Here is a 22,468-nt window from a genome sequence, read left to right as displayed (position 1 = left end):
CAGACCAACAATAATCCAGGCAGCAGCACCCGTCATAGGCGTGAAAAAAGAAGCGTCGTGCCATTGTCTGCAAGGTGGGCAAGGACCACAATGTGGCTGGCCCCGCTCGGCTCGGGGGGGCCTTGGTCACCAAAAAGTGACCCCCCAACCACATGCACGAAAATGCCCAGACCTTTCCCAGCCACGACACGAGCCAGACGCGTCCCTGCGGTGCAAGGTCGACGTGTTCTTCACGACTCCACCGTGGGTGGGGCCTAAATGGGCGGGACGGTGTGGGCCCAGACCGGTTATCCAACAAAAAAGAGAGGATGGCCGCCGAGCATTGCATGCCCCCTTATGTGTGCCGTGCCAACTCACCGACCGACCGTCATCAACTCCTCCATTTCATTCATGCCTGAGGCTCGCTCCGGACTTGCTTCACTGCCTGTTCTTGGTTTTTGTTCATTTTCGTGGCCTGTATCTGTTCTGTTCTTTTTACCCAGCACGCTTGTTCTGTCGGCACGATTTGTACTTTTTTCCCCTTTTGCATGTCTTATTCCTGTATTCTTTTGTAGTGGCCCTTCCGTCTGCCACCACCAACAAGGTCCTATCCGGAGAAGCCTAGATAGCATCGGACCGGACGAGACTACTTAAGTAGGCAGACAGGACTGGTTTGAGAGAGAGAAACATCGAGACTGAAACGGAACGGAACTGTCTTGCCAGGCTGCTCGCTTGCTTGCACAACACAACACAACACAACACAACACAACACACCAGAGACACTGCCCATCATGGCGGAAGAACTCCCTCTGGCGCTGCGCCGCACACAACGGAGGACGCCCAAGAAGACAAATACCGCAGCGTCGACGCGCAAGTCTCCGAGGGCAACGGGCGTCGCCCAGAAGAAGCCAGCCACCACAAGGGCGGCGGGCAAGAAGGCGGCGAGGCCGACCAAGAAGGGCAAGGCCAGCGCCCCGGAGTCTGCCAGCGTCACTGCCGCGGACGACGCCGCGGACGACTCGGCCACGCTCGTCGACGATGCGGACGGCAGCATCACGGCGCTGGACTATGAAGCCCCCATATCCTCCTCCAACAAGAGGAAGAGGCCATCCACCACCACCACCACCTCCTCCCCCCAGATCGGAGAGGAAGGAAACCAGCGGGCCATCAAGAAGGCCCGCCGCCAGACAAATAAGAAGAACAACAACGACAACGACAACAACAACAACCCCACGGTAGTGCACGTCGTCCCCCTCCGCACACAGGTCCTAGACCCACACACCATACGGCAGATCAGGCGCAACGGGCTCAGCGCGGTGCAGAACGCGGCGTACGAGGAGAAGCGGGCGCGGCGGCAGAAGACGCTCGAGGAGCTGCGGCGGGCGCGCGAGGAGCTGCTGGAGCGGGACGCCGAGATCGAGAGGCTGCGGGAGCTGACGGCGGTGTTTGGGGACGGCTCCGAGGGGGCGGCGGGGGAGCTGTCGCGGCTCAGGGAGGAGGTCGAGGGCCTCCGCCGCCGGCGTGGTGCTGGTGAGAATGATGATGATGATGTCGAGTTGACGTCGTCGCCACCTGTTGCGAGAGGCTACGGCGACGATGGTGGTGGTGATGATGATGGCTGGGCAGGCATGGACGGCATGTCTGATGCGGGTGTTAGTGACGCCGGGGGCGAGTCTGGCGCGCGTGAGTTTGACGACGGGGATGAGTTCGGCGAGGCTTCCCTCGCGGAGCTGGAGATGGGTGGCACCCCTGGCCAGCACCGCCGCCATCACCACCAGCACAGGTCCACGACAAAGAGGCCGGCTGCACTGCGCCTCCACGGGACGACAACGCTCACGCCGCCCAGCACCAGCCCGACCAAGATGGCCTCCCCCTCCCCCTCCTCCTCCTGCGATGCCGGCGTGCAGGCGGGTGTGAACATGTCCAATGCAACAACAACGACAGACGCCGCCTCGCAGGTCTGCGTCCCCGACCCGGCGATGGACGCCCTCACCGAGGAACTGGGAACCCTGCGCGCCGAGGTGAGCAGCCTGAGCGAGACGCTGCTGGAGCGGGACGCCCTGCAGGCCCGCATGGGCGAGAAGCTCGCGCGGCACCACCACGGGTCCTCGTCCCCTTCATCCGCCCAGGCCGAGGACCAGGACCAGGACTTTGTACTCCAACTCGACATCGTCCTGCAGGACCTGGCGGAGAAGACGGACCGGCTCGGGGAGCTGTCGGCCCTCCTGATGCCGCCCGGGGACTCGACGGATGACAACAACAACACCACCAACAAGGAGACAACAGCCCAGCTGGCCGCAGCGCTCCAGGACGTCAGGGACGCCCTCGCCGGCCTTGAAGCCGGCCCATCCACCACTGCCACGAACACGAACACGACCACGCCGCCGCCGCCCCAGTCCGCAGCCCAGACGCTCCTCCAGGCCGCGGCCCGCCTCCGCGAGCTCGACAACACCCTCAAGCAGCGCGCGGCAGCCCACGACGCGCTGGCCACGGACCTCGCCGCGTGCAGGGCCTCAGAGGCAGCGAAGGAGGCCCAGGCCGCCAACCTGTCCGCCGACGTCGCCCACCTGGCCGACACGGTCGCCGCGCTGCGCGAGGAGCTCGACGCCGCGTCGGCCTCGCGGCAGGCGGACCTCGACGCGGCGCTGCAGCAGAAGACGGCCGCCGCCGAGCTCGAGGCGCTGCTCGCCGAGCGCGAGGGCGAGTTGCAGCGGCTTAAGGGGGAGCTCGCTGCCGCCGGGGAGACGGTCTCTAGGCTGCGCGGGGACGCGGCGAGGGACAAGGCGCGGTCGCGGGATGCGGTGCGGGCCATGCGCGCGCAGATGCTTGCTGCGCTGCGGGTTGGGGAGGGGTTCCTTGGGGACGAGGTTGCTAAGAGTGAGGAGGCTGATCTTGGTGGTGGGATGGACGGGGAGGCTGCCAGGCACCGGAGTGATGACAGTGGCCTTGGTCTTGGTGAGGATCAAGCTGAGGGGGGACTGCAGCTTGTATGATTGAGATGTTTGCATTTGGTTTGGCGTTTTTTTGGGTTGGTCGGTTGATGGGTCTCTTTTTGGAGATTATAGCATCTGCGAGGCATAGTACTTTGGGCATTTGCATCATTAGCATGGGTCCGTCTATAAGAAGCATGAGTATCTAGATATGATGTGCTGAAGCACGAATTTTAACCAAAAACACATACATGTCACGTACAAAAACAAGGGAAACCTCATCTCGGGATGCTGTGGGCTGCCGTGTCGTGGTCAAGATGCCCTGACTGTGTTACGACTACACCTTGATCTGTCAATGTCAACGGCGAAGTAAACATGAGCGACGTAGCAACCAGGCTATAAAGCCAGCAAGGAAGATATCAGCCTTCCTTCACCGGCCCCTTCCTTGTCTTGGTCCTTGGCTGTTGGTGATATACTTAGTAGGAGGAAGGACGACTGCTTGTGAAGTCGAACTCCCTGAGCCTATGGGCGACCAACTCCCCGAAGATAAGCCCTCTCCTGATACGGGCGCGGATGTCGAGGCCAGTTAATAGCTCATCTCTGATACATTTGATGGAACGGAGGTCATTGTCCAAACATCCGGGGCACTCAAGCTTGTTATTCGCTGTGGAGACGCACTGTTTTTCCATATGCCCTCAAAACAAGGGCAGATCAACTCTGAGCAAAACGAGGAAGCCAACCATCTCGTTCTTGCCGACAGAGATTAAACTCCAGATTGGTGACCAATTCATATATGGAAAGTCGATTGAGCAACTTCTTGGCACAAAACAAGGAACTCAGTGGCTTGCCCAGTACTATCATGAAATGGAAGGGTGTGTGCTCGCGGTGTGCAGTTCCTGGTGCCACCCGAGGCAGGCCGATTTCAACACAATAGCCCACCTGGACGCTCTTCCGGACGCCCTTACGTGTCGCCAGCAACATGCTCCCGTTGACCCTCTTTGTCTTTCACTCATGTCAAATTTGGGACCGTTTGTTGATACCGTGAATTATAGTCAGAAATTCAGCTTTTTAACCATGGCACAACAGAGTAGTCCGCCAATCTGATCTCCTCCTGTGACAGTCCTCGGAACCTTTCCGTAAAACAGATGTGCTCAAATTTGCTGACATAATTTGTTCTTGGTTCCTGATCACAAAACTCTCGCCACGTCGTACCCCATGACGCGAGCTGCGGCACCTTCCCAATTGAAGGCTGGTTCAAAATGACACTTCCATCTGTCGCCAAAATTAGCCCCTGACTCGTCCCGGAAAGAAAAGTGTATTTCAATATCTAGGCAAGAGTTGATAATCCAACGAGACCCCGGGAACTAAAGGACGGCGCGCTATTCACCTCCAAAACGAGTCCCTTTATTAGGGGATCCTGATGTACCCAATGAAGGTGGTATCGGGAGACCAAAAGGGTTTGTTGCAGGCACATTCGCCTGTCGTGCCGACGAGGTAGCATTAGTTTGAGCTCCGGAGGCGTCTCCAAAAACAGGCATATTGGTACTGCTTGACCGAGGGGATGCTGCTCCAAATCCAGAAAACAAGCTCTGCGATTTATTTGGCGTACTTCCAAAAGCGGGAGATGATGTGGCGAGGTGGGAAAACATGTTCCCTGGGGTAGTTGATGGAGTAGCAGCGCTGGTATTATTGGAGAAGATACTGGAGAACAAGGACGAATTGGCTCCAGAGGCGGGTTGAGAGTTTGAACCAATCGCTAGATTCGAAAAACTGTTCACAAATGTCGAGTTTCCAGGCGACCCGGAGCCCGCCACGGGTTTTGAGGCAGCCGGCGGCCTCTCTTGGCCTCCACGGCTTGGTGACTGGGTGGCAGCTGATACGGCACCATCAATCCTAGGCTGGCCCGAGTTGTTTGATGCACCTGAGGTGATTTATTAGCTATAAATAACAATTGATATGGCTGAGGCAGTCTGCGCGAGCCGCTTGTTAGCTTACTAGTAGGCCTTGAACCTCGACTTGCAGGAATGTTTTGCCGCAGTGCCGGTCGTCCTGGTTGTGTGGAAGACGGAACTACGAAGGTCTTAGTACTAATCGAGATATTTTAATCATGTTGAATCCAGCAGTGCACGGAACTCACCTCTGCTAGTTTCTCTCGGCCTGTAACGGCGGCATTGTTCAAGTCCTTGCTTTAGAAGATCGAGATTGTCACGGAGCTGAGATCTGTAGCTGCGAACGTCTTCCGACTCGCCAGCGAGCCTTTCCAGCTGTTCATCATCCATATCATTGACAAGCCTCGGGGTGAAAATGTTGGGAAGATCCTGGATCAGACAGCTCTCGATGCCCAAATTGATCAAGTTATCCGTGAACGTTCGCAGAGACATCTGAAAGAAACAGGTCAGTCTCTTCCCTCACTTGCGCTTCTGGGGAAAAGAGCCTTACATCGTAGAATGTTTGCATCGAATGAATCATACGATCGGTTCCGAACTCATTGTGAGACCGGGACAATATTGCGGCTCCCACTAAGGCTTCGGAGACGGCATTCGCTGATTCAGATGAGTCCGCGGCACGCTCAGTTGCTCTTGTTGCCAGAGCCTCCTGGAAATCAGTATCAAGAGGTCGCGCGTACCCCTCATAGTAGGGCCGGAAGATCTCCTCCAGCTTTGTAGAAAGCTGTTGTTCTTTTTCAACGAAGAAGTTCAGCACGATACTGTCCAAAATCGCGTCTATCGTGCTATTTGGATTGGAAGATCCGACGATGTGCTCAAATGCTTCGTTGACGAACATCCTAGCCAGTTTTAAGATCTCTTCGTTATGAAGCGCAGCGATGTTCTTCCACGGTCTTGCCTGTTTTTGGAAGAGCTGGATCACGATTTCCTTGTTGACCTCTCCTGGGAGCTCTGTTCCCTGATGTGACGCCGCCCGACGCTCTAACTTAGACGACAGTTTTCTCCATGTGATGGTTTCGGGCTCATGCAGGGACGGGTTGTCGGTGTACACCTCTAGAAACTCTCCAAGGTATCCAGGTGGCGAAGGCTGTAGTGATACATCGTAAGGACCTCCAGTCACCTTCTGAGTGGACCCGAAGGTGATCAAGATGTGCCGGATGGCTCGATTGAAGTTCCGAAGATTAGACCTCAACTTGCGATGGGACCCATTGAAACCGCCAAAGAATGGATCAGTGTAATGACCCCGGATGCCGTCCTGGACCAATCGCTGGAAGTGACTGGCAATATCGATCAAGTATGCTCTCTTTGCCTCGGGCGTATTTCTAGGCTGCCCCAGTCGGTCAAGCTCAAGCTCCGTATGCGATAGCTTATCCTGGATATCCTGAAGAACAGCCGGCAGGCTTTTTCGAATATGGTCATGAAGAATACGGCTCAACTTCGCTCGCAGAGCCCCAACTCCACGATTAGCGCCTGGGATCGAGCCCCAAGCCTGCGAGCTGAAGAATTGCTCTTCGACTGTATCGCGGGGACCACGATCGGTTTCGTAGTCTGCTAAATTGCGCAATACATGCCAACCTAGCGCCAGGTTGTGGACAGCGTCGCGACCTCGGACGATCTGCAGGTAGTCCTGCTCACTGGAAGACCCTGGATGGAGGAGATCTGGCTTAGTTATGACGCCGAGGGTCCGCGTCTTCGAGGGGTCGTGTTTTGCGGCCTCTTGCATGACCACCTGGTTAGCCAGCTGGTTGTTGGCGGCTATGATACCAAGAATGATGCTGTTTGGCCTCCTCATGTAACTTTCTACCAGCTCCATGACGGTTGCCATCCCTTCAGGTGACTGTTTCGCTGTTGCGGTATGGAAAATCCCTGGAAGATCAACCAGCGTCAGGGGGTACATGTCAGGACCTTGGATCTCTAAGCGCAGGACATCTTTAGAGAAGCCGCGGCCGGTATCGGAGAGTCCCATTTCATCTTTTGCTGTAGCGATAATGTTCGCAATGTCCTCTTGGTTAAAATCCGTCACCTGCAACGAATGGGTCGGCCTGGTGGCGTCGGCAAACTGAACACTTGCAGTCACAGACCGAGGATTTCCGGGGCGGAGAACCAGCTCAGTGGCGAACCGAGTGCAGACTCCCCCGTGGACGGGGAAATGGACATGTGAGATGGCCTCCAGTACAGACGACTTCCCGGATGACTGGTCTCCGACGACAATAATCTGGGGTAGGTTGACAATTCTGCCAACGCCCAGAGACGATAATCTGTCAGCGGTATCAAAAATCGTCCTTGTCTCAGCGCTATTCAATTCATCGAGAGCGGTGGAGTCGAGATTGATCTGTGCCATTGCGATATGACGCCGATGAGATCGTGACGTTGTAAGAAAACAGATTGTGGCGTATGAGCATCAGTTGTGATTTTGACGGAGTCTTTCCTTCACCAAGAACTTCAAGTATTCAGACTTTAATATATTGGATTGTTGGTTGGCGAACATGGTGGCGCAGCCCAATGTTACTCTGGTCTGGTCTTGACACAGCTGAAATGCAGGGGGCACCAGAACCACCCCCCACACACACACGCAGACCTCCGGCGGCAAGACGATAAGACCATTGGATTAAAGATAAAAACAGAACTAGTGCCGCATGCTCAATTTTCTGGTGTGTGTGTGTGTCAACTGGTGTTGGTCTAAATTGTAGGAAGCCACTCTAGAAGCTTCAAGTTAATGCCCAACATGTCAACGTCTACTGCTTAAAAAGCGTACTGTACGCACACGGCTTGAAAACGAAACCACCTCCTTACTCAGGGACAGCTAAGTAGAAAGGCCGCATGGTAGATTCCTGAGATTCTAATTGTACGCACCCAGTGTGCCCTAAATGAGCTCCCTGCTTTACAATAGCCTATTATCAGTATGGATTGCGCTCCTAAGGCCAGGAATGGGCACACCCGCCCAAACTGTGCCGTGCCCCTGCGTCTTGGCCAGCATCTACGGCTCTGATTCTTGCCCATTTGGGGCGGAAATTCAAAGGTGCGTGGTTCATTCAAATTGTTCTATGCTCAATATTCATTGTAACACAACAGGGGCAACATTGGTGTCAAGCCTGGCCGCGTGGTGAACAGGGGCCTGCATCTACGAGTAGTAGAACTCGGTATGGAGAATTTTGCAGTCCCCTGCAAAAATGAGGACTCGCTATTGAGAGGGACCCGTCGAGTGTTGCGTGACAGAGACCCTGGGCCAAAAAAAACCACAATTCCATGTTGCCTTCAACTTAGAATCCAACACTTATTAACCTACACCATCCCACTTTAAGTATCCTAGGAAATCCCCCTAATCTAGTTAAGAGTGTGACTTTAATAAACTAAGTTAGATTATTATAGCTATAGTTAGCTAGTATATATTAAGATACTCACCTTATTATTATAATATTCCTCTCTTAGTTATAAATTATAATATATATAATTACTTTATAAATCTTTAAATATACTTAGTATAATACTCTTTAAAAGATTTTTAAATATAATTTTTAAACTATCTTTTTTATTTTAAAATAATACTTTAAATAATATTTAATATTTTAAAATTATTTCTTTATTAATACTCTTTAATAATAATTATAAAATATATTAATACTTTTAAAAAATTAAATTTTTTTTAAAATTAAAAGATTTCTTAAAACTTTCTTTTTTCTTTTAAAACTTTTATTTAAAACTTTAAAATATAAAGAAAAAAAACTTAATTAAAGTTAAATAAATAAATAAATAAATAAAAAGTTAATTAAAAGCTTTTTTAGAAGGAAATATTATAAAATAAATAAAAAAAAGAATTCTTTTTTAGTTAATCTTTATATTAAAGTAAAAGAGTAATATTAAGAAATTTTAAAGACTAAACTTCTTAAAACTTAATTTTTATTTTAAAGACCTCCTTCTTACTTAAAGAGAGTATTAAAAAAGGAAGAACTATTAATAGTTATAGCTATTACTAAAAAGTATTAATAAGAATACTATTTTTAAAAACTCTAGGGTGTGCGGTACGGTAGTAAGCAAGCCTTAGATTACCTTTAATAACTACTATATACCTGACAAAGCTAATTGCCAAAGCGCTATCGCGGACCGCTTCGCAGGTATTACAAGTTTGTAAATACCAACCAACAACCAACCACAAGTCCACAATGTCGGCCGAGACATCTCTAGGTCTACTAGACTCTAAGCAGTCAGCAAGCACATGTAGGATGATAGTTGGAATTCTAGGAATACCCCGCGAGAAAGGGGCAACAAGTTCTAACATTAAACACCCAAGCTTACCACCGTATAAAGGCGCCATGTATGTCCTCGGACGTATACGGAATAGAAGCGGAACCACCGAAACACTCAAGCCCCTCTCACCACCAACGTGCCATACTCGCTCATCATGCAATCTGGCAACCTCGACGTGACACGGCCCACCCTCAACCTTCAATGTTGTGTACCCATATGCCAGCCACCCAACTCCAGCTGTCGGTCCTCATGTATGAGATGACCAACTGAAAATGTGGATGATGCCCCAAGATGCATCTGCCCAGAAGCCCCCACACTCCAAGTGAGAGACCTCACAACAGACAGGACAAATGAGGGATCGGGTCAAGAGACTCTTAGGATTAAGTAACGAATGTCGTGGTATCATTAAACCTAGAGGTATCAAAAAAAAAACGACCAAAGAGCAAAATCCAAAGACAAACAGACTAAAAGGGGGTATGGGGTATCCTGTGTCAAAACCAACAGCCGTTCTCCATCCCCGAGCGTTATTATCGTTTCTCCAACAAGGGGTACCTGAGCATGGCAATCTCCTTGATGTCGTGTGTTCCCCCCTCAAACGTTGCCCCGCGGGCATTACCAAGTACCTCGCCATTTCATTCCTGACAAAACATTATATCGTACAAGTTTATAGACTATGCAAGACTCAAGTAGACCAGGCTTTGGACCCGGGCAGGGGAGTTAGTCAGCAGGGGCCATGACTCAAATGTTTTCAATCATGCGAGCGTTGATGGCCTGTTGAAAAGAAGGGTCCTGACCTCCGAAATCCTGCAAGTTGTTCTGCCCGCTGCTCTCGCCCTGCTCGCCCGCCAGGTTCTTGGGGTCGTTGGCAGCGGCGGCCAGCGCCGTGCTGGCGGCAGTTGAGGCTCCAGGCATGCTAATATTTGTCAGTCAAAGTTAACTGGTAGGGTGTTTTGCCCCCAACCAATGTGAAAAGGATGCAAGGCGGAAGTTCGTAGGAGGACAATAGTACTCACAAGATGACCTTCGAGTTTGCCGACTTGGCCATGGCTTGCATAGCCTCGAGGTAGCGGATCTGCATGGCGGGTGCGGAGGACAGGATATCGGCGGCCTGACGCATGAGCTTGGCGCTTTCGACCTGTTTTGGAGGAATGACAGGTTAGTTACGGTTCACAAGGGTTAGGCACTGTCCAACAACAGCTGGCTGTACGAACCTCGGCCTTGGCGGCAATGATCTTGCTTTCACCGATACGCTTGCTCTGGGCGGCCATGGACAGCGACTCCTGCAGCTCTTGGCTGAAGACAATGTCCTTGATGAGCATGCTCTCGACCTGGACACCCCAGCCGGCGGCGACGTCCTCGATGATCTCGCCAATGCTCTGGGCGATCTCCTCACGGCGCTCGATGACGTCCTGCAGGACGCGGGCGCCAACGACGTGGCGGAGGGTGGTCTGTGTGCGCTCGATCAGGGCCTGGCGGACGTTTGTGATGCCGAAGGCGGCCTTGTGGGGGCTGACGATGTGGTAGTAGATGACGCTGGTGAGGTGGAGGTTGACGTTGTCCTTGGTCATGCAGACCTGCTTGGGGACTTCGACGATCTGGATCTTGACGTCGACCTGGATGAGTTTCTCGGACAAGGGGTTGATCTTGACCAGGCCGGGGTCGACGGCCTTGTAGAACTTGCCGAACTTGGTAACGAGGCCGACATTACCCTGGCCGACGTTCTTGTACGGGTTGGGGCAGCAGATGCAGCAGGGGACGGCGCCAGCGGTTCCAATGATGGAGCCGAGGGCGTTAACTGGCAGAGGAGAAAGAAAGTCCATCAGCAACGGCCGCGCGGGAAAGAGAGGGTCAGGGCGAGAGGGGGGGGAGTAGCCAACTTACTCATGCTTCCATACCAGCCTTTGGCATCGGCATCAGTCCCGACGATGCTGGCATAGCTCTTCTGCAGGTCCTCCTGGCGCGGGGGTTGGACCACCATTGGGCCTTGAGGGCGGAAGCCGCCCTGGCCGCCAACGCCGTTGGTGCCGTTGGTATCGGCGGCCTTGGACGAGCCTGGGGTAGAGGGGGCGTTCATGGTGTCTGCGTGATGTGATGCTCGAGGGTCCGTAAGAGTATTCTTAATGTGTTGTCTGGTTGGGGGTTTTGTTAGTATTCGATGTATGTATGGCGTTGTCCGAGTAACGGGTCGGCGGTGTGTCTTGGGAGGGGAGCTTGGGTGAGCAGCGATGCGTGACGGTGACACAGCTCGGTGCGCTTTTGTTGTCTGTCTCTGTCCAACAATGGGAAGGACTTACGTGGTCAAGTATGTGGGTAATAGACTCTCCTGGGTGTGGGTGTGGATAATTGGACGGCAAGAGATGGGGTGATCGATCTTTTATTATGACGGACGGTCGATGGTGAGGGAGGGGTGCTTTTCGCAGGCAGGCCCAAAAAGAGGATGTGACGGAATATTTATCTTGGATGTATTCAAACTGGTCCAGGAAGAGGAAGGTGGCACACTCGGGCGATCTGTAGTGTGGGCCGTTGTTCCTTCCGTATGTGCTTACGGTAGTCGGAAAGTGAGGTAAGTGTAAGCCGGCGAGACGGATCGATGGAATGAATGAGTGCGGCGAGGCAGACAGGATGGATGAGCAAGTGACCCCGACTCCCAACTTCCCAAGGGGACCTAAGCTCTGCGCGAAGCTCAACCCTGTCGCCACGCCGTTGCCGTATTGGCTGTGGTGAGGGTGATGGTTGCTGCAGCGGGAGCGGTACCCAGGTACTTTGAGCTTGGGTGCAGTATGTGGGGTCATTCCCCAGTGTTAGGAACCGCCAAGGGCGGGCTGTGGAGCGTCTATCAGAGGGCCATTGCGGGGCCCAGCCGCAGCTTTGCTGCTTTGGTGGCCCATGCTCGGGACACGAGGCAGGGGCCAGGGTTGGGGTGACTTGGGGTGACCTCACCAGCTCACCAGGCTGCCAGGCTGCCCGCGTCGGTCCACCCTCGACGGCGCTGCGGGCGGGACTCCTTCAAACACTCAGAGTGCGTATCCGAAACACATCGTCCCCGCCGTCACATTGAAGTTGTGGACGACTGGCTGCTTCTCATCTCTGGATATGCTCAACGCTATCCAATCCACCCAGTCTGGCAGTATTAATCCACCAACACTCACAGGCCCCATCACCGTCTCGGTTTCAGCCTCCCAGCCTGACCAGCTCACCAGTTTACCAGTCCAACAAAGTGTCACCAGACGCATCCTAGGGGCAACCACCTGCGAGATATCTCTGGGGCAATCAATCGACACTACTGTGCGGCAAATACAGCTCAGCCTCTTTCCCCCGCTCTTTCTGTTCTGCGTGTCGCGTCGTGCGGTCAACGACTTTTGCGCCGCGCCCCTCGGCCCTTGACAGCTCCCCAATCGGGACCTCCAATCTGCGGTAGTGTGCCACCACTGCCCACCAGAGCTCTTTGTGCGCCCGACGCCTCTCGAATCGCCGCGTGCCGAGTTCCGTGGCATCCTGGCATCATATCTACGGACAGCCCATTCTACTGATCCGGGCCCGGCTGCACTAAGCGATGAATAACCGATGATGAAACCCAAGACTGTCAATACTTGGCTTTTTAACGACATACCGTCCAGACAGTCAGGCAGTCTGCTGCAAGGGCCAGCCCCGGATCTTCCAGGTCCCCTCAGACACCCACAGCCCCCCGCCACCAATCCAACTCCACAGAAGTCTCCGTCGGGTCGGATGTGGAGACAGCAGTTATTACAGAGAGGCGTAGGACGACGACAAGGTTCTGAGCAACATCTAAAGCCTCGATTCGAGACATCACCCGTGCGACTAACTATCAGACCTTGATCTTGCCCAAAGGACCTGAGGACCTGCTGCCCAGCCAAAAGAAAGGCTTTGCATCATCAATTTTTCCTGTCACCTGTGGCCCTCTCGAAAGAAGACTCCAAGCCGGGCTAGCCTCCTGCAACAAGAACGGGGCAGGCAGTCTGGGGCTCTGGTTTGGTCAGACTGGTTCTTGGGACCTGGCCAAACCTTATTCACCAATTGAGACACAAAAGAATTTCTCGGGAGCGGTTCAATTCGTTCCGCCATGACAATCACGCCCGACTTGTTAGCAAGCAGATCACTTCCGCCATCGCCAGCGTGACCCCTGCACTGCCTCACTGTCCCCATTCCCCAACTCTTGCCAGCCCGACGTGCCAAGATCTGTCAAAAGCTGCCTGCCACTCAGCACTCTCTTCCTCTATTAACAAGAGTTCTCGCAGAGACCTCTCATCGCCCCAATCGACCTCGGAACTAAGGTCCCTGGCTCGCAACCAGCCATCGCCCGGCTGATCTCTGCCACGCGACCGGGCCTGCACTGCCATGACGCATTAACGCCGCATGTGGAACTTTTCTAGAATCCTTCCATCCACCCTGGTCCACCCGAACCCAGGCAACCGCAATCCGTCTCTTGGTTACACTCACACAGCCATGATGCCCATCTACTAGTCGTTCATCATGCCCACAAAAGGTATCAAGCTTCAAAGAACAACACGCCGAGCATTATATCGCTCACCGGCTCACCCAGTCCGAGCGGCAGACAACGACACGTGAATACATGCCGTGGAGACTTGATGACATCTTCACTAGATTTTACCGCTTTGGATTGCACAAGCCTCCCTCTAGAGGCTTATTACGGACATTCGGCAGCGAAATTGCCTCACCCACAGCCACGATGTAACTACTCTTCCCATCTCGCTGCCTGAACAAGCATGATTCCGCCTCGCCCGTGATATATGTCCTAATGAGCTTTTTTATTTCTTTGTTCTCATCTCGAGGGTAAGCTGGACGGAACAGGTCAATGCTCGGCACCGATGACTTCAGCTGTGGGTCCCTTTTGGCTGATCATGATGGACGGACGAGGCGCAGGAGCGTAGCGCTCGGACTCGGAGCTGACGGGCAGGATCGTCGGTTTCTAAGGAAGGGCTCAGTAAGGCTGTTCTGAATCCTTCGGCACATCGAATGGGGGTTTTTACCTGCGGGTTTTAACTAAAAGTTATGGCTTTTATGCAATCCCGCTGCGTCTCCGCCTCGCGCCAGGCCGCGGACGGTGGCCGATTCCTTTGGCTCCACTAACGGCCCCGCGAGGTTATACTGTAGCCCTGGAAAGTGACGTTTTCGAAACATCAAGTGCCGGTCACTGCCAGATCTCTGATCATACACGTGCGATTCCGCTAATTCAGTGGGTCTCGGTCACTTGTAAGCATGATCTTCAGGATAGTGTAATTTTAGTGGGTCTTGATGCATGCTGCTGAGGCTGTCGACTGCGGTCAAGGCCTGCTTCACTCTCTGCCATATTAAGGTCACTAAATTAATCGTTATGGCCCTGGCGCAAGAGGCTGTTTTAGGTCCACCGACTTGGTCATGGCTATCAAAGCTTCACGGCCCCAGTCTGAAGAAATTGGTCTCATTCCTCGATCGATGAATCACGCGGAGAACCAAAAGGAAATGGCCCAAACGTGTCCTGCCCAATCCCTTTGGCGCACATGTCCACACCCTATATCTCGTTCATCTCTGTTTATATTGGCAATGCCTTCGAACATGTGGACCCTACCGCTCTGAAATCGTCTCGGAGAAAGGATCTATCTGCTGTCCGCGGGGCTCGCTGGAGCGTAGTTGAGGGAATTTTCTGCAGACCAATATCAAGTTTCAATAGAAGAAGCCCAGGAAGGTCTGTGCCGTCCAGCACATAATCATCTGCTTTCTTTCCTTTCCCTTCACTTCCATACCTATCACACGTCGGTCTCGAGCGTTTACCACCATATGAAGGCGACATATATTTCCCCGGACGTATCCGGAATAGCATCGAAACCGGTCAATCGTTAGGTCGAGCAAGAGGATGGAGTCGGAGTTGTTGCGGTTTCCGGGTGATGTCGAAACGCAAGTGTCCACCATAGCCATGCGCTCAGTCCACTATTTCAGGCTCCCTGCCCGTGTCAATAAATCCCATGATTGCTCGAAGCCCTTGCAAATCTCCTTCGACGGTGCCTGCTTTATCACGATCAACCCACCCCCTTGTGTGACCTCCTCCAAAATCAGTGACCCACGCGTCCCCCGCCATATCCACCAAAACATTGTCCGCCTTCACGTCGCCCCAAACGATGCCAGCCTTGTGGAGCGCCTCCACTGTGCCGCTCACTTGTCTCTTCCACTTATCCTTGAGATCGCTGTTGGAAGACCCCGGGTCAATGACCTTGTAGCGCAGTGTGTCGGCAACTTGGATGTTATGCAACAAGAGGCCGATAACTTGCGATTTGGCGTCTTGGACGATGCCGTAGAGGTGCGAGGTGCGCACCTCCTCCGGGTTGAACTTGGCCTTGGCTATCTTCTCGAGAGTCAGGACCTCGGGGGCCCAAATGCTATCGTCTCGATCCATAAATGTCTTGAAGAAAAGTTCTCTGCCCCTGATCCGGACTCTGGTAGGCTCGTCAATGAGAATGTAGGTCGGATCGTCCGAGAGGACTTCGACTTCTCCTGCTTCAAAGATGGGGCATGTTGTCTTCCACATAATTTTCCATTTCGTTCCTCGCATGGATGGTGCCTGGTATTAAGGTGTCATCGACGGCCTTTAGGCTGGCATCGAAGGCATCGCCGCTGAAAAAGTGTTGCAGGGTCACGGTGATGGCTGCATCACCACTTGGCCGTGGGGCGATCCCCTCCAACAACGGCAAGAAGGGCTTAACCGCCCACTCATAACAGCCATCCAGACTCAGGTCTATTACTGGGCGTTGCATGGGAGATTCGTCGCCTCCATGTGCATGGTCGCTACTGCCATAGTCCTCCTCCTCGTCCACCTCTTCGTCTGAAGGCCATTCTCCTTCTGAGTCTAGTTGCAAGACTTCGAGGTACTGGTTGAATTCATCGAGTCTCGTGGGCGAGTTTTGGAATTCATCCGCACAGACCTCGATTGCCACGGATTTTCCATGTACCTTGACGTGCCCACTTTAAACATGGTCCAGGACTTCATGGACAGGATGACAACGTCGGTTACTACACGTTTGCGTCAGGGCAGTGGATTTAATATCAATATAGCCCCTGTACACAGGAAACTCAAGGAAATACAGACTCGCATGCATCCAAATTGGAGTTGGCTTGGTCTCCCAGGTAAGTTGCTGCTCATCACAATTCATTGTCTTCCTATTGCTTACTATAGTCAAGACGAGGTCAAAGCAGGCCCGTTTATGGAAGAGCTCCAAATTTGCGGTGCTGTTCAGTGGGCTTCACCTGGGAACTAGAAGAATGGCTCAGGGTTCGTCTGCGGGATAACTGGCAAGACTTGATTCCGAAAAAATGCCGTGTCTACCCCATGACATCGAAGGATTCGGAAGTCGTAAATGACACCCTCGCAAAACTATAGAGCGCCAGAAAGATTGAGAGAACGAAGCAATCCGTTCCCTTTTTTTTCCCTGTTTTCGTCGTCTGGCGGACGATGCCGGATGGCGCCCGGAAAGGGCGAATGGTCGTTGACATTCGAGGCCTCAACAAGATGGCCCTCACGGATGCCAAGACGGCCGTGTTTTCGGCTAGGGCGTTGTTTCGATTGATCATGTCGAGAACTCTCGACCATCGTGGATCCTCACGATATCCATCTTGCAGACGCTTCCGAAATTCTGGGGATATTTCGACGTGTACGTGTCCGTCTCGCGGGTTCCGGTCAGGTGGAAACGACTGTATGGCTGGGTCGGCATCGGCGGCGAGAGTCCAGTGTTCCTCTCTGTCGTCGGCTAGGTTAGTGGTGATCCTGGAGAAGATAAAGGCTGCTGCTGGTAAAATAAATGTGTGCCTTGAGGATATAAAGAAGGGTTTCCGCTTTGGAACCAAGCGTGACTTCAAGACATGTACTCTGCCGTACTTGTGCGTAAAGTTGGCCCCGGGCACAATAGCTTTTACTTTACGCGCAATACTAATCAGTCTCACTGAACCAGCATCCACAACGGCTGGCACTGAGAAAGCCACATAATGGTCAAAAGTGTGATATTATCGCTCTAATCTCCAACCAAAGGTTGCCATGACGCCCAGCGCCAGCTGCACAACTTGACCAACCCCTACTGCCGGGCGTAATCAGAGTCGATGATGCGCGTCGTTCCCAACCACATTCACCGTCTAGCCCTCAACTCTCAATAGACCAAAAAGAAATAGGGAGGGGGACCCTGTCCCACACCGAAATGACAAAAGTCACATAAGTTTTTCGGCTCGCTAAGCTGCTGGGGGACCCGTGGGAGCTCAGCGGCGAGGAGCCGGCGCCGGCGCCGGCGGTGGGTTGCCACCCCTGCCCCCTCCGCGAGGTCCGGGGCTGGGATTCGGCACGGACTTCTCAGGATCATGGATCTTGCACGGCAAATGCTTCCCGCACTGGCAACGGGTCTCGCCGTTTGTCTGACGAGGCGAGTCGGACATTGGGCTCGGTGCTTGGTTGTTGGTCTGGTGGGCTTCCAAGTATTGCGGTAGCTGGAGGACTTAATAATCGAGAGATGTTGTTGCTTCACAGTCCTGGGCTCTCTTGGGACTTGGTTGTATGATCTTGGTATCGAATTGTCAGGGGAGGGGGGTCGAAGTCCCTTGCTTATCGAGGCTTTTGACTGCAGAGCGGAAGGACTTCTCTTGTGATACTGTGCGATGTCCGAAATGATAGTTGGATACATGGCTGTTGACTTGACAGCTATTTATAATTTACGAAATGATCAAAGCCGCTCCTTTCTGACTGACGTGGGACACGTGAGGAGTGAATAAAGGACTCGTGTCTTTGGGTGAGTAGGACCGCCAGTGCTGTAACAGCCAACATATGCGCATGCTACCTAGGTATGAGCCACGCCCACTGGTGGATCTTTGTTGTTGGCCGTGTGCCCTGTTACTTAACCTTGGGTTTCCGACGGGATGAGACCTTGGAAATAATGAGAGCGTCGTGACAAGGGCCTTTCCCAGACTTAGTGGGAGCTCACTGGAATGAGTAGTGGTTGGGTGACAAACACCAGAGGGTCGAATACAATCTATCACGAGGCTTTGACAGACTGCCTAGGTACGGGTATGCATCACTAAGCCTGGCTTATTCGCTTCTCAGGTAGGCCCGCTACAACGTCTATGATCTTGATGCGTCGGTATTCACACCCATCACACCGTCTTCACAACGTGCCTTACATTTGATCAGGTGCTACTCAGTCTCACTCACTCGGCATTCACAGCGGCTGTGTGGCGCCGAGGCGGAGAATTGTTGGCCAAAATTGTGATATAATCGCTCTAAGCGTCAACTACGAGTTGCCATGACCAGAACCAGCTGCGCAACTTGATCAACCCCAAAACAATAACGAGCAACGCCCGTCGTTCACTTCCTCACCGGCCATCTAACTCCCAACGCTCAATGGGAAAAGGCCAACCTGCCCTGCCCCAAAAGGAGAAACCAACATGAGTGTGCCGGCTCTCTAGGCTTCTGGAGGACCTTTGGAGCTCAGTCACGACTAACCGGCGTGCTCGGCGGCGCCCTTCCGCCCCCTGCGCTCCCTGTGCCCCCTGTGACCTCTGCGCCCCCTGCGCCTTCGGGATCTACGATGTCCTCACGAGGCTGCCCGCAACGGCAAGCCTTGAGAGTCTCTTGGCATTCCTTGCAACGCTGCTCTGGCTCCTGCCGATTGACAAGCGGAAAAGTCATTTGGTCAGGTGGTCGGTGCTTTGGGAGGATCTAAGTAGTCCCGTAGATGGAAAATTTATCGGCTGAAGTTTCCGATTTGGCGCCTCTGAATCCCTTTGTGGTCTTATAGAGTGAGCTGGTTTGTCTCTTGAAACGTTGAAGTGTGTGAGGATGAAGATAAGAGTTAATCAGGTCCATGACCTCTAATTCATCCGCTATTTATACTTTCCGGAGAGGCCAGAGTCGATGCCATGTTATGACTGAGCTAGGTGGATTGATGAGGACCGAATAAAGGACTTCCAGTTGTCCCACCGTCTTTGGTTGAGAACGAGAGGACCGCCAGTGCTGTGTTGGCCAACATCGGTGATGTTGTACACCACACCCACTCACAGACCTTTGTTGTTGGTCTCATGCTGTGTCACTTGCCCGACAGGATGAAAGCCAAGAGTCGATCGTGATGAGTTCATTCCGCAGACTCACTGTTGCTGGTGCATTTGGACACAAGCGCGGCTGGTCGGTGACCAAGACAACAAGTTCGTTACTGCTCCAGGAGAAGACACACGGATTCAGCAAGAGATCACTTGCATCAGCCCATGCGGTTCAAGTCGTGGATAGGAGGACTACAGGTCGCACCTGACCGCCTTCCTACTTAGTACCTAGGTAGGTCAGTTGTCCCTGATGATCTATCTCATTTCATCATGGCCAGGCCCAGGGGGGCTCATCCATCCCCGGGCTATAACATAACCCTGGTATAGTTGAGGTAGCATCCAGAATGTCGTGCATGATCGCAGAGTTAATACATGGGGCACCGGGCAGCTTAATCAAACGTTCAGATTAGCACGTACATTGCATTCAATAACAGGAAGGATCGGCAGCATTTAACTCAAAGTATATGCGAGCTTGCCCGCCCACGCGCCCGCAGAGTCGATCTTTGAAAAGTGGTATCAAATAAGTCTGGGTATATACAGCAGAAATTTAACATGGTCTGTCTATACAAGAGAAAAAAGGCCAACTCCCATCACCCCTACGGCATCTTATCCCCCAGGGAATGCAGCTGGCTCTTAACAGCCGCATCGACGAGGCCCAGCACCTCCTCGTGCGTGATCCAGATCCACTCCTCAGTCTGCCAGTCGGCAGCGTCCCCGTCGCCCTGCACGGAGGGCTTCCAGCCCTCAGGCACGGGGATGCCCTCGACGGCCTGCATGTACTCCTCCTTCCACATGGCCTTGCCGATGAAGTGCACGAGCCCGCGCATGCGCGCGACCCAGCGGAACCCCCGCGACAGGAAGAAGGGCGGCAGGATCTCGACGACGGCCGAGTCGGGCCGCATGAACATGACGTAGCTCATGCCGGCGCCGTGGTGGCCGACGAGCACGTCGGTCGACTGCAGCAGCGCGATCTGCTCGCGCTTGCCCATGAGAGCCAGGTCGACGACGTTGATGGCATACCCGGGGTGCTGCGCGTGCATCTTCTCCATGAGGCTGTCGAAGTCGCGGAACTTGCGCGTCGACCCGCGCTGCACCACCGTGATGGTCGGCTTCGGCCGGACGTCCGACGACGGCCGCTCCGGGATGCCGTACCAGCCCAGCACCCAGCGCGTGAAGTGGGTCAGGAGCGTCTCGCGGCGGCACGTCTCGTACGTCGTCTTGAGGAGCGCCGACCAGAAGGGCCCGCCCCAGCCCACCGTGCCGACCACCACGTCGTAGCACAGGTCCGGGTCGAGCTCCGAGTAGCGGGCCGGCGGCTTGCCCGTCAGCATCTCCCAGGCGTCGTCCCAGGGCCCCTCGTGGTCGTCCGGGAAGACGACCCTTGCGCCGGCGACCTGCTCCGCGGTGAGGAAGGGCTGCCCCGTGGCCGGGTCGAGGGCGATGCGGGCGGCGTCGTAGCTCAGCTTGTTCTGCCAGAGCTCCATGAGCTTGTGCCAGACGTTGTCGTACTTCTCCTTGAGGGCCGGGTAGATGACCAGCTGGCGGTCCTTGCTGTGTCTGTCACAGCCCGTCGACCTCGCCGTCGACCTCGTCTCTGCCACCAGCGCCGCACCGCCGTCGTACGTCAGCCCGGGCAGCCCCTGCCCGTAGACGGTCGCCTTCTCGGTCTTGGGGTCGTCGCCGCACTGCGCGTGAAAGGTCCGGCTCGTGGGGTCCCAAGTCACTCCTTGCATCAGGTAGACGGGGGTGGCGCCGGCCAGCTTGTGGTGGTGCGGGTTGGTGGGCACCTCGAAGCCGTGGACGTAGGAGCCCTCGGCGCACAGGCGGGTGGAGCTGTTGGCGATGCCGTAGACGTACTCGTCCGTGTAGAAGAGGGTGCACAGGTCGTCGTCCTCGGTGGCCAGCTCGTACTCCTTGGGCAGGTTGGTGAAGTACTCCGGGTCGCGGTGGGGCCTGGATGGGCTGGTGGAGGCCGAGGCCGGGTCCGTGGGGGCGGCCGTCTTTTGTGCATCGCGGGTGACGGTAACGTATGAGATGTGGGTGACAGTCGTACTTGTCCCTGTGCTGTTCTCCTGTTGTGATACGGGACAATCGCACGACGGGGCCGACGAGGCTGAGGACAAGCCCTGTGCCCGGAACCGGTCCACCGAGAAAGTGTCTGTCCAGACGGCATAGTACGCCGTGGCGATGAGGATGAGGGCCACGATCCAGACGCCTAGCCTCCTCTGTGGCATCCAAGAGTGGTGGTGGCTCAAGACGGCCATGGCTGGCGCGCCGCCCTTTCTCTGGTAGAAAGGGAGGGACTTGAAGTTGTTGAGATCGACCAAGAAAGGTAGGGAAAGGCAAGAGGGGCCCCAGGGAAGGGATGAGGCGGGCCTGGGGCGCAGATAAAGAATTAAGCGTGCAGGCGAGGGATCACCCTAGTTGGATTTGGCTCGATGCGGCGACAGCAACAGCAGGTCAGACGACAAAAGGGGAAGTCGGCAGCTGGTTGGGTTCCCAAGGTTACATCTCGAGAGAGGAACACCCAGGCGGAGATAGAGAGACCTCAGACAAACTTTGAACAGGATGGCTCGGTCCCTACCGAGTCTGGACAAGTTGAGGTGTGGGGAAATAAAATAGGGAGGGATTGAAAAGTAACACAAATTGTACCAACCCGCTCAGCTGAAGAAGGGATCGACCTCGGGGACCCGCACAAACAAAGGGGAATTTTAACCCGGGGCGAGGCTCGTAGGATGATAGGCTAAGTATGTGTGTGTATCTCTGACAAGGTAAGACAAAAGAGGGAAAGAAAATAAAGTCGCCGCCATGTCTCTTAAAACTCTCAGCTGTGCACACGACACCCTCTGCCCTTTGGAATCAAAGCCCCAGGATTCCAGATCAGCCCGGGGGGGCAGGGGAGGACAAAGATGACGGACGCTCTGGTGGTGGCTACCCACTGTATTAGGTTTCGGTTGAGGCGGGTCCCAAGCCCTCGGAGTGCTCCAGGTATAATTTTAATTCATCAGCTTAATCAAAACAGCGCACTGGTGGCTGTTGCTGTTAATGCCCGCCGACTGTGGCTGGCGTGCTCGCACAAAAATACGGCAAGACGCATATACGTGTACGGAGTACTGTGGTATGAGCCCATGTGGCCTCCCTTTCTGGGCCAGTCTGGCTTGATTCCTCCTCTCGATAGGGCGAAAAAAAAAGGCTCGTAATCCTTGGCATAAGCACCATAACCCCTCCAAGGCAGCAGCTTGGACCACGTGGGGTGCCCCGGTGGGAAAAGCGTTTCGTTACTCA

The 22,468-nt window shown here is 54.1% G+C and overlaps 5 protein-coding genes across 5 annotated transcripts; 1 reads left to right on the top strand and 4 right to left on the bottom strand.

Moving 5' to 3' along the window:
• Nucleotides 1–49: 49 nt before the first annotated feature.
• On the top strand, nucleotides 50–3,176 carry KVR01_007236 (uncharacterized protein). The gene has a single exon (XM_044782897.1). The coding sequence runs from the start codon at nucleotides 771–773 to the stop codon at nucleotides 2,970–2,972; it is 2,202 nt and encodes a 733-aa protein (XP_044643489.1). The 5' UTR covers nucleotides 50–770; the 3' UTR covers nucleotides 2,973–3,176.
• Nucleotides 3,177–3,941: 765 nt separating this feature from the next.
• On the bottom strand, nucleotides 3,942–7,274 carry KVR01_007497 (uncharacterized protein). The gene is made up of 4 exons (XM_044783935.1): nucleotides 5,349–7,274; nucleotides 5,047–5,290; nucleotides 4,905–4,979; nucleotides 3,942–4,830 (listed from the first exon to the last, which is right to left on the bottom strand). The coding sequence occupies exons 1-4, from the start codon at nucleotides 7,194–7,196 to the stop codon at nucleotides 4,289–4,291; spliced, it is 2,709 nt and encodes a 902-aa protein (XP_044643750.1). The 5' UTR covers nucleotides 7,197–7,274; the 3' UTR covers nucleotides 3,942–4,288.
• A 2,208-nt stretch (nucleotides 7,275–9,482) lies between these two features.
• KVR01_007260 (uncharacterized protein) lies at nucleotides 9,483–11,771 on the bottom strand. The gene is made up of 5 exons (XM_044784177.1): nucleotides 11,395–11,771; nucleotides 10,982–11,229; nucleotides 10,312–10,895; nucleotides 10,114–10,235; nucleotides 9,483–10,013 (listed from the first exon to the last, which is right to left on the bottom strand). The coding sequence occupies exons 2-5, from the start codon at nucleotides 11,172–11,174 to the stop codon at nucleotides 9,839–9,841; spliced, it is 1,074 nt and encodes a 357-aa protein (XP_044643513.1). The 5' UTR covers nucleotides 11,175–11,229; nucleotides 11,395–11,771; the 3' UTR covers nucleotides 9,483–9,838.
• Nucleotides 11,772–15,038: 3,267 nt separating this feature from the next.
• On the bottom strand, nucleotides 15,039–15,641 carry KVR01_007417 (uncharacterized protein; the record flags this gene model as incomplete). The annotated part of the gene is made up of 2 exons (XM_044788140.1): nucleotides 15,039–15,060; nucleotides 15,145–15,641. The coding sequence occupies 2 exons, from the start codon at nucleotides 15,639–15,641 to the stop codon at nucleotides 15,039–15,041; spliced, it is 519 nt and encodes a 172-aa protein (XP_044643670.1).
• Nucleotides 15,642–19,583: 3,942 nt separating this feature from the next.
• KVR01_007424 (uncharacterized protein) lies at nucleotides 19,584–22,088 on the bottom strand. Its single transcript, XM_044790667.1, has one exon. It carries the CDS (start codon nucleotides 21,445–21,447, stop codon nucleotides 19,780–19,782), a length of 1,668 nt encoding a protein of 555 aa, XP_044643677.1. The 5' UTR covers nucleotides 21,448–22,088; the 3' UTR covers nucleotides 19,584–19,779.
• Between the last annotated feature and the right edge of the window lie 380 nt (nucleotides 22,089–22,468).

This window comes from Diaporthe batatas, assembly GCF_019321695.1.
Source record: "Diaporthe batatas strain CRI 302-4 chromosome Unknown Contig00008, whole genome shotgun sequence".
In the NCBI taxonomy this organism is placed as follows: Eukaryota; Fungi; Ascomycota; class Sordariomycetes; order Diaporthales; family Diaporthaceae; genus Diaporthe; species Diaporthe batatas.
The sequence above is the reverse complement of the archived record's forward strand: the minus strand, read 5'-3'. Positions and strand labels throughout refer to the sequence as shown.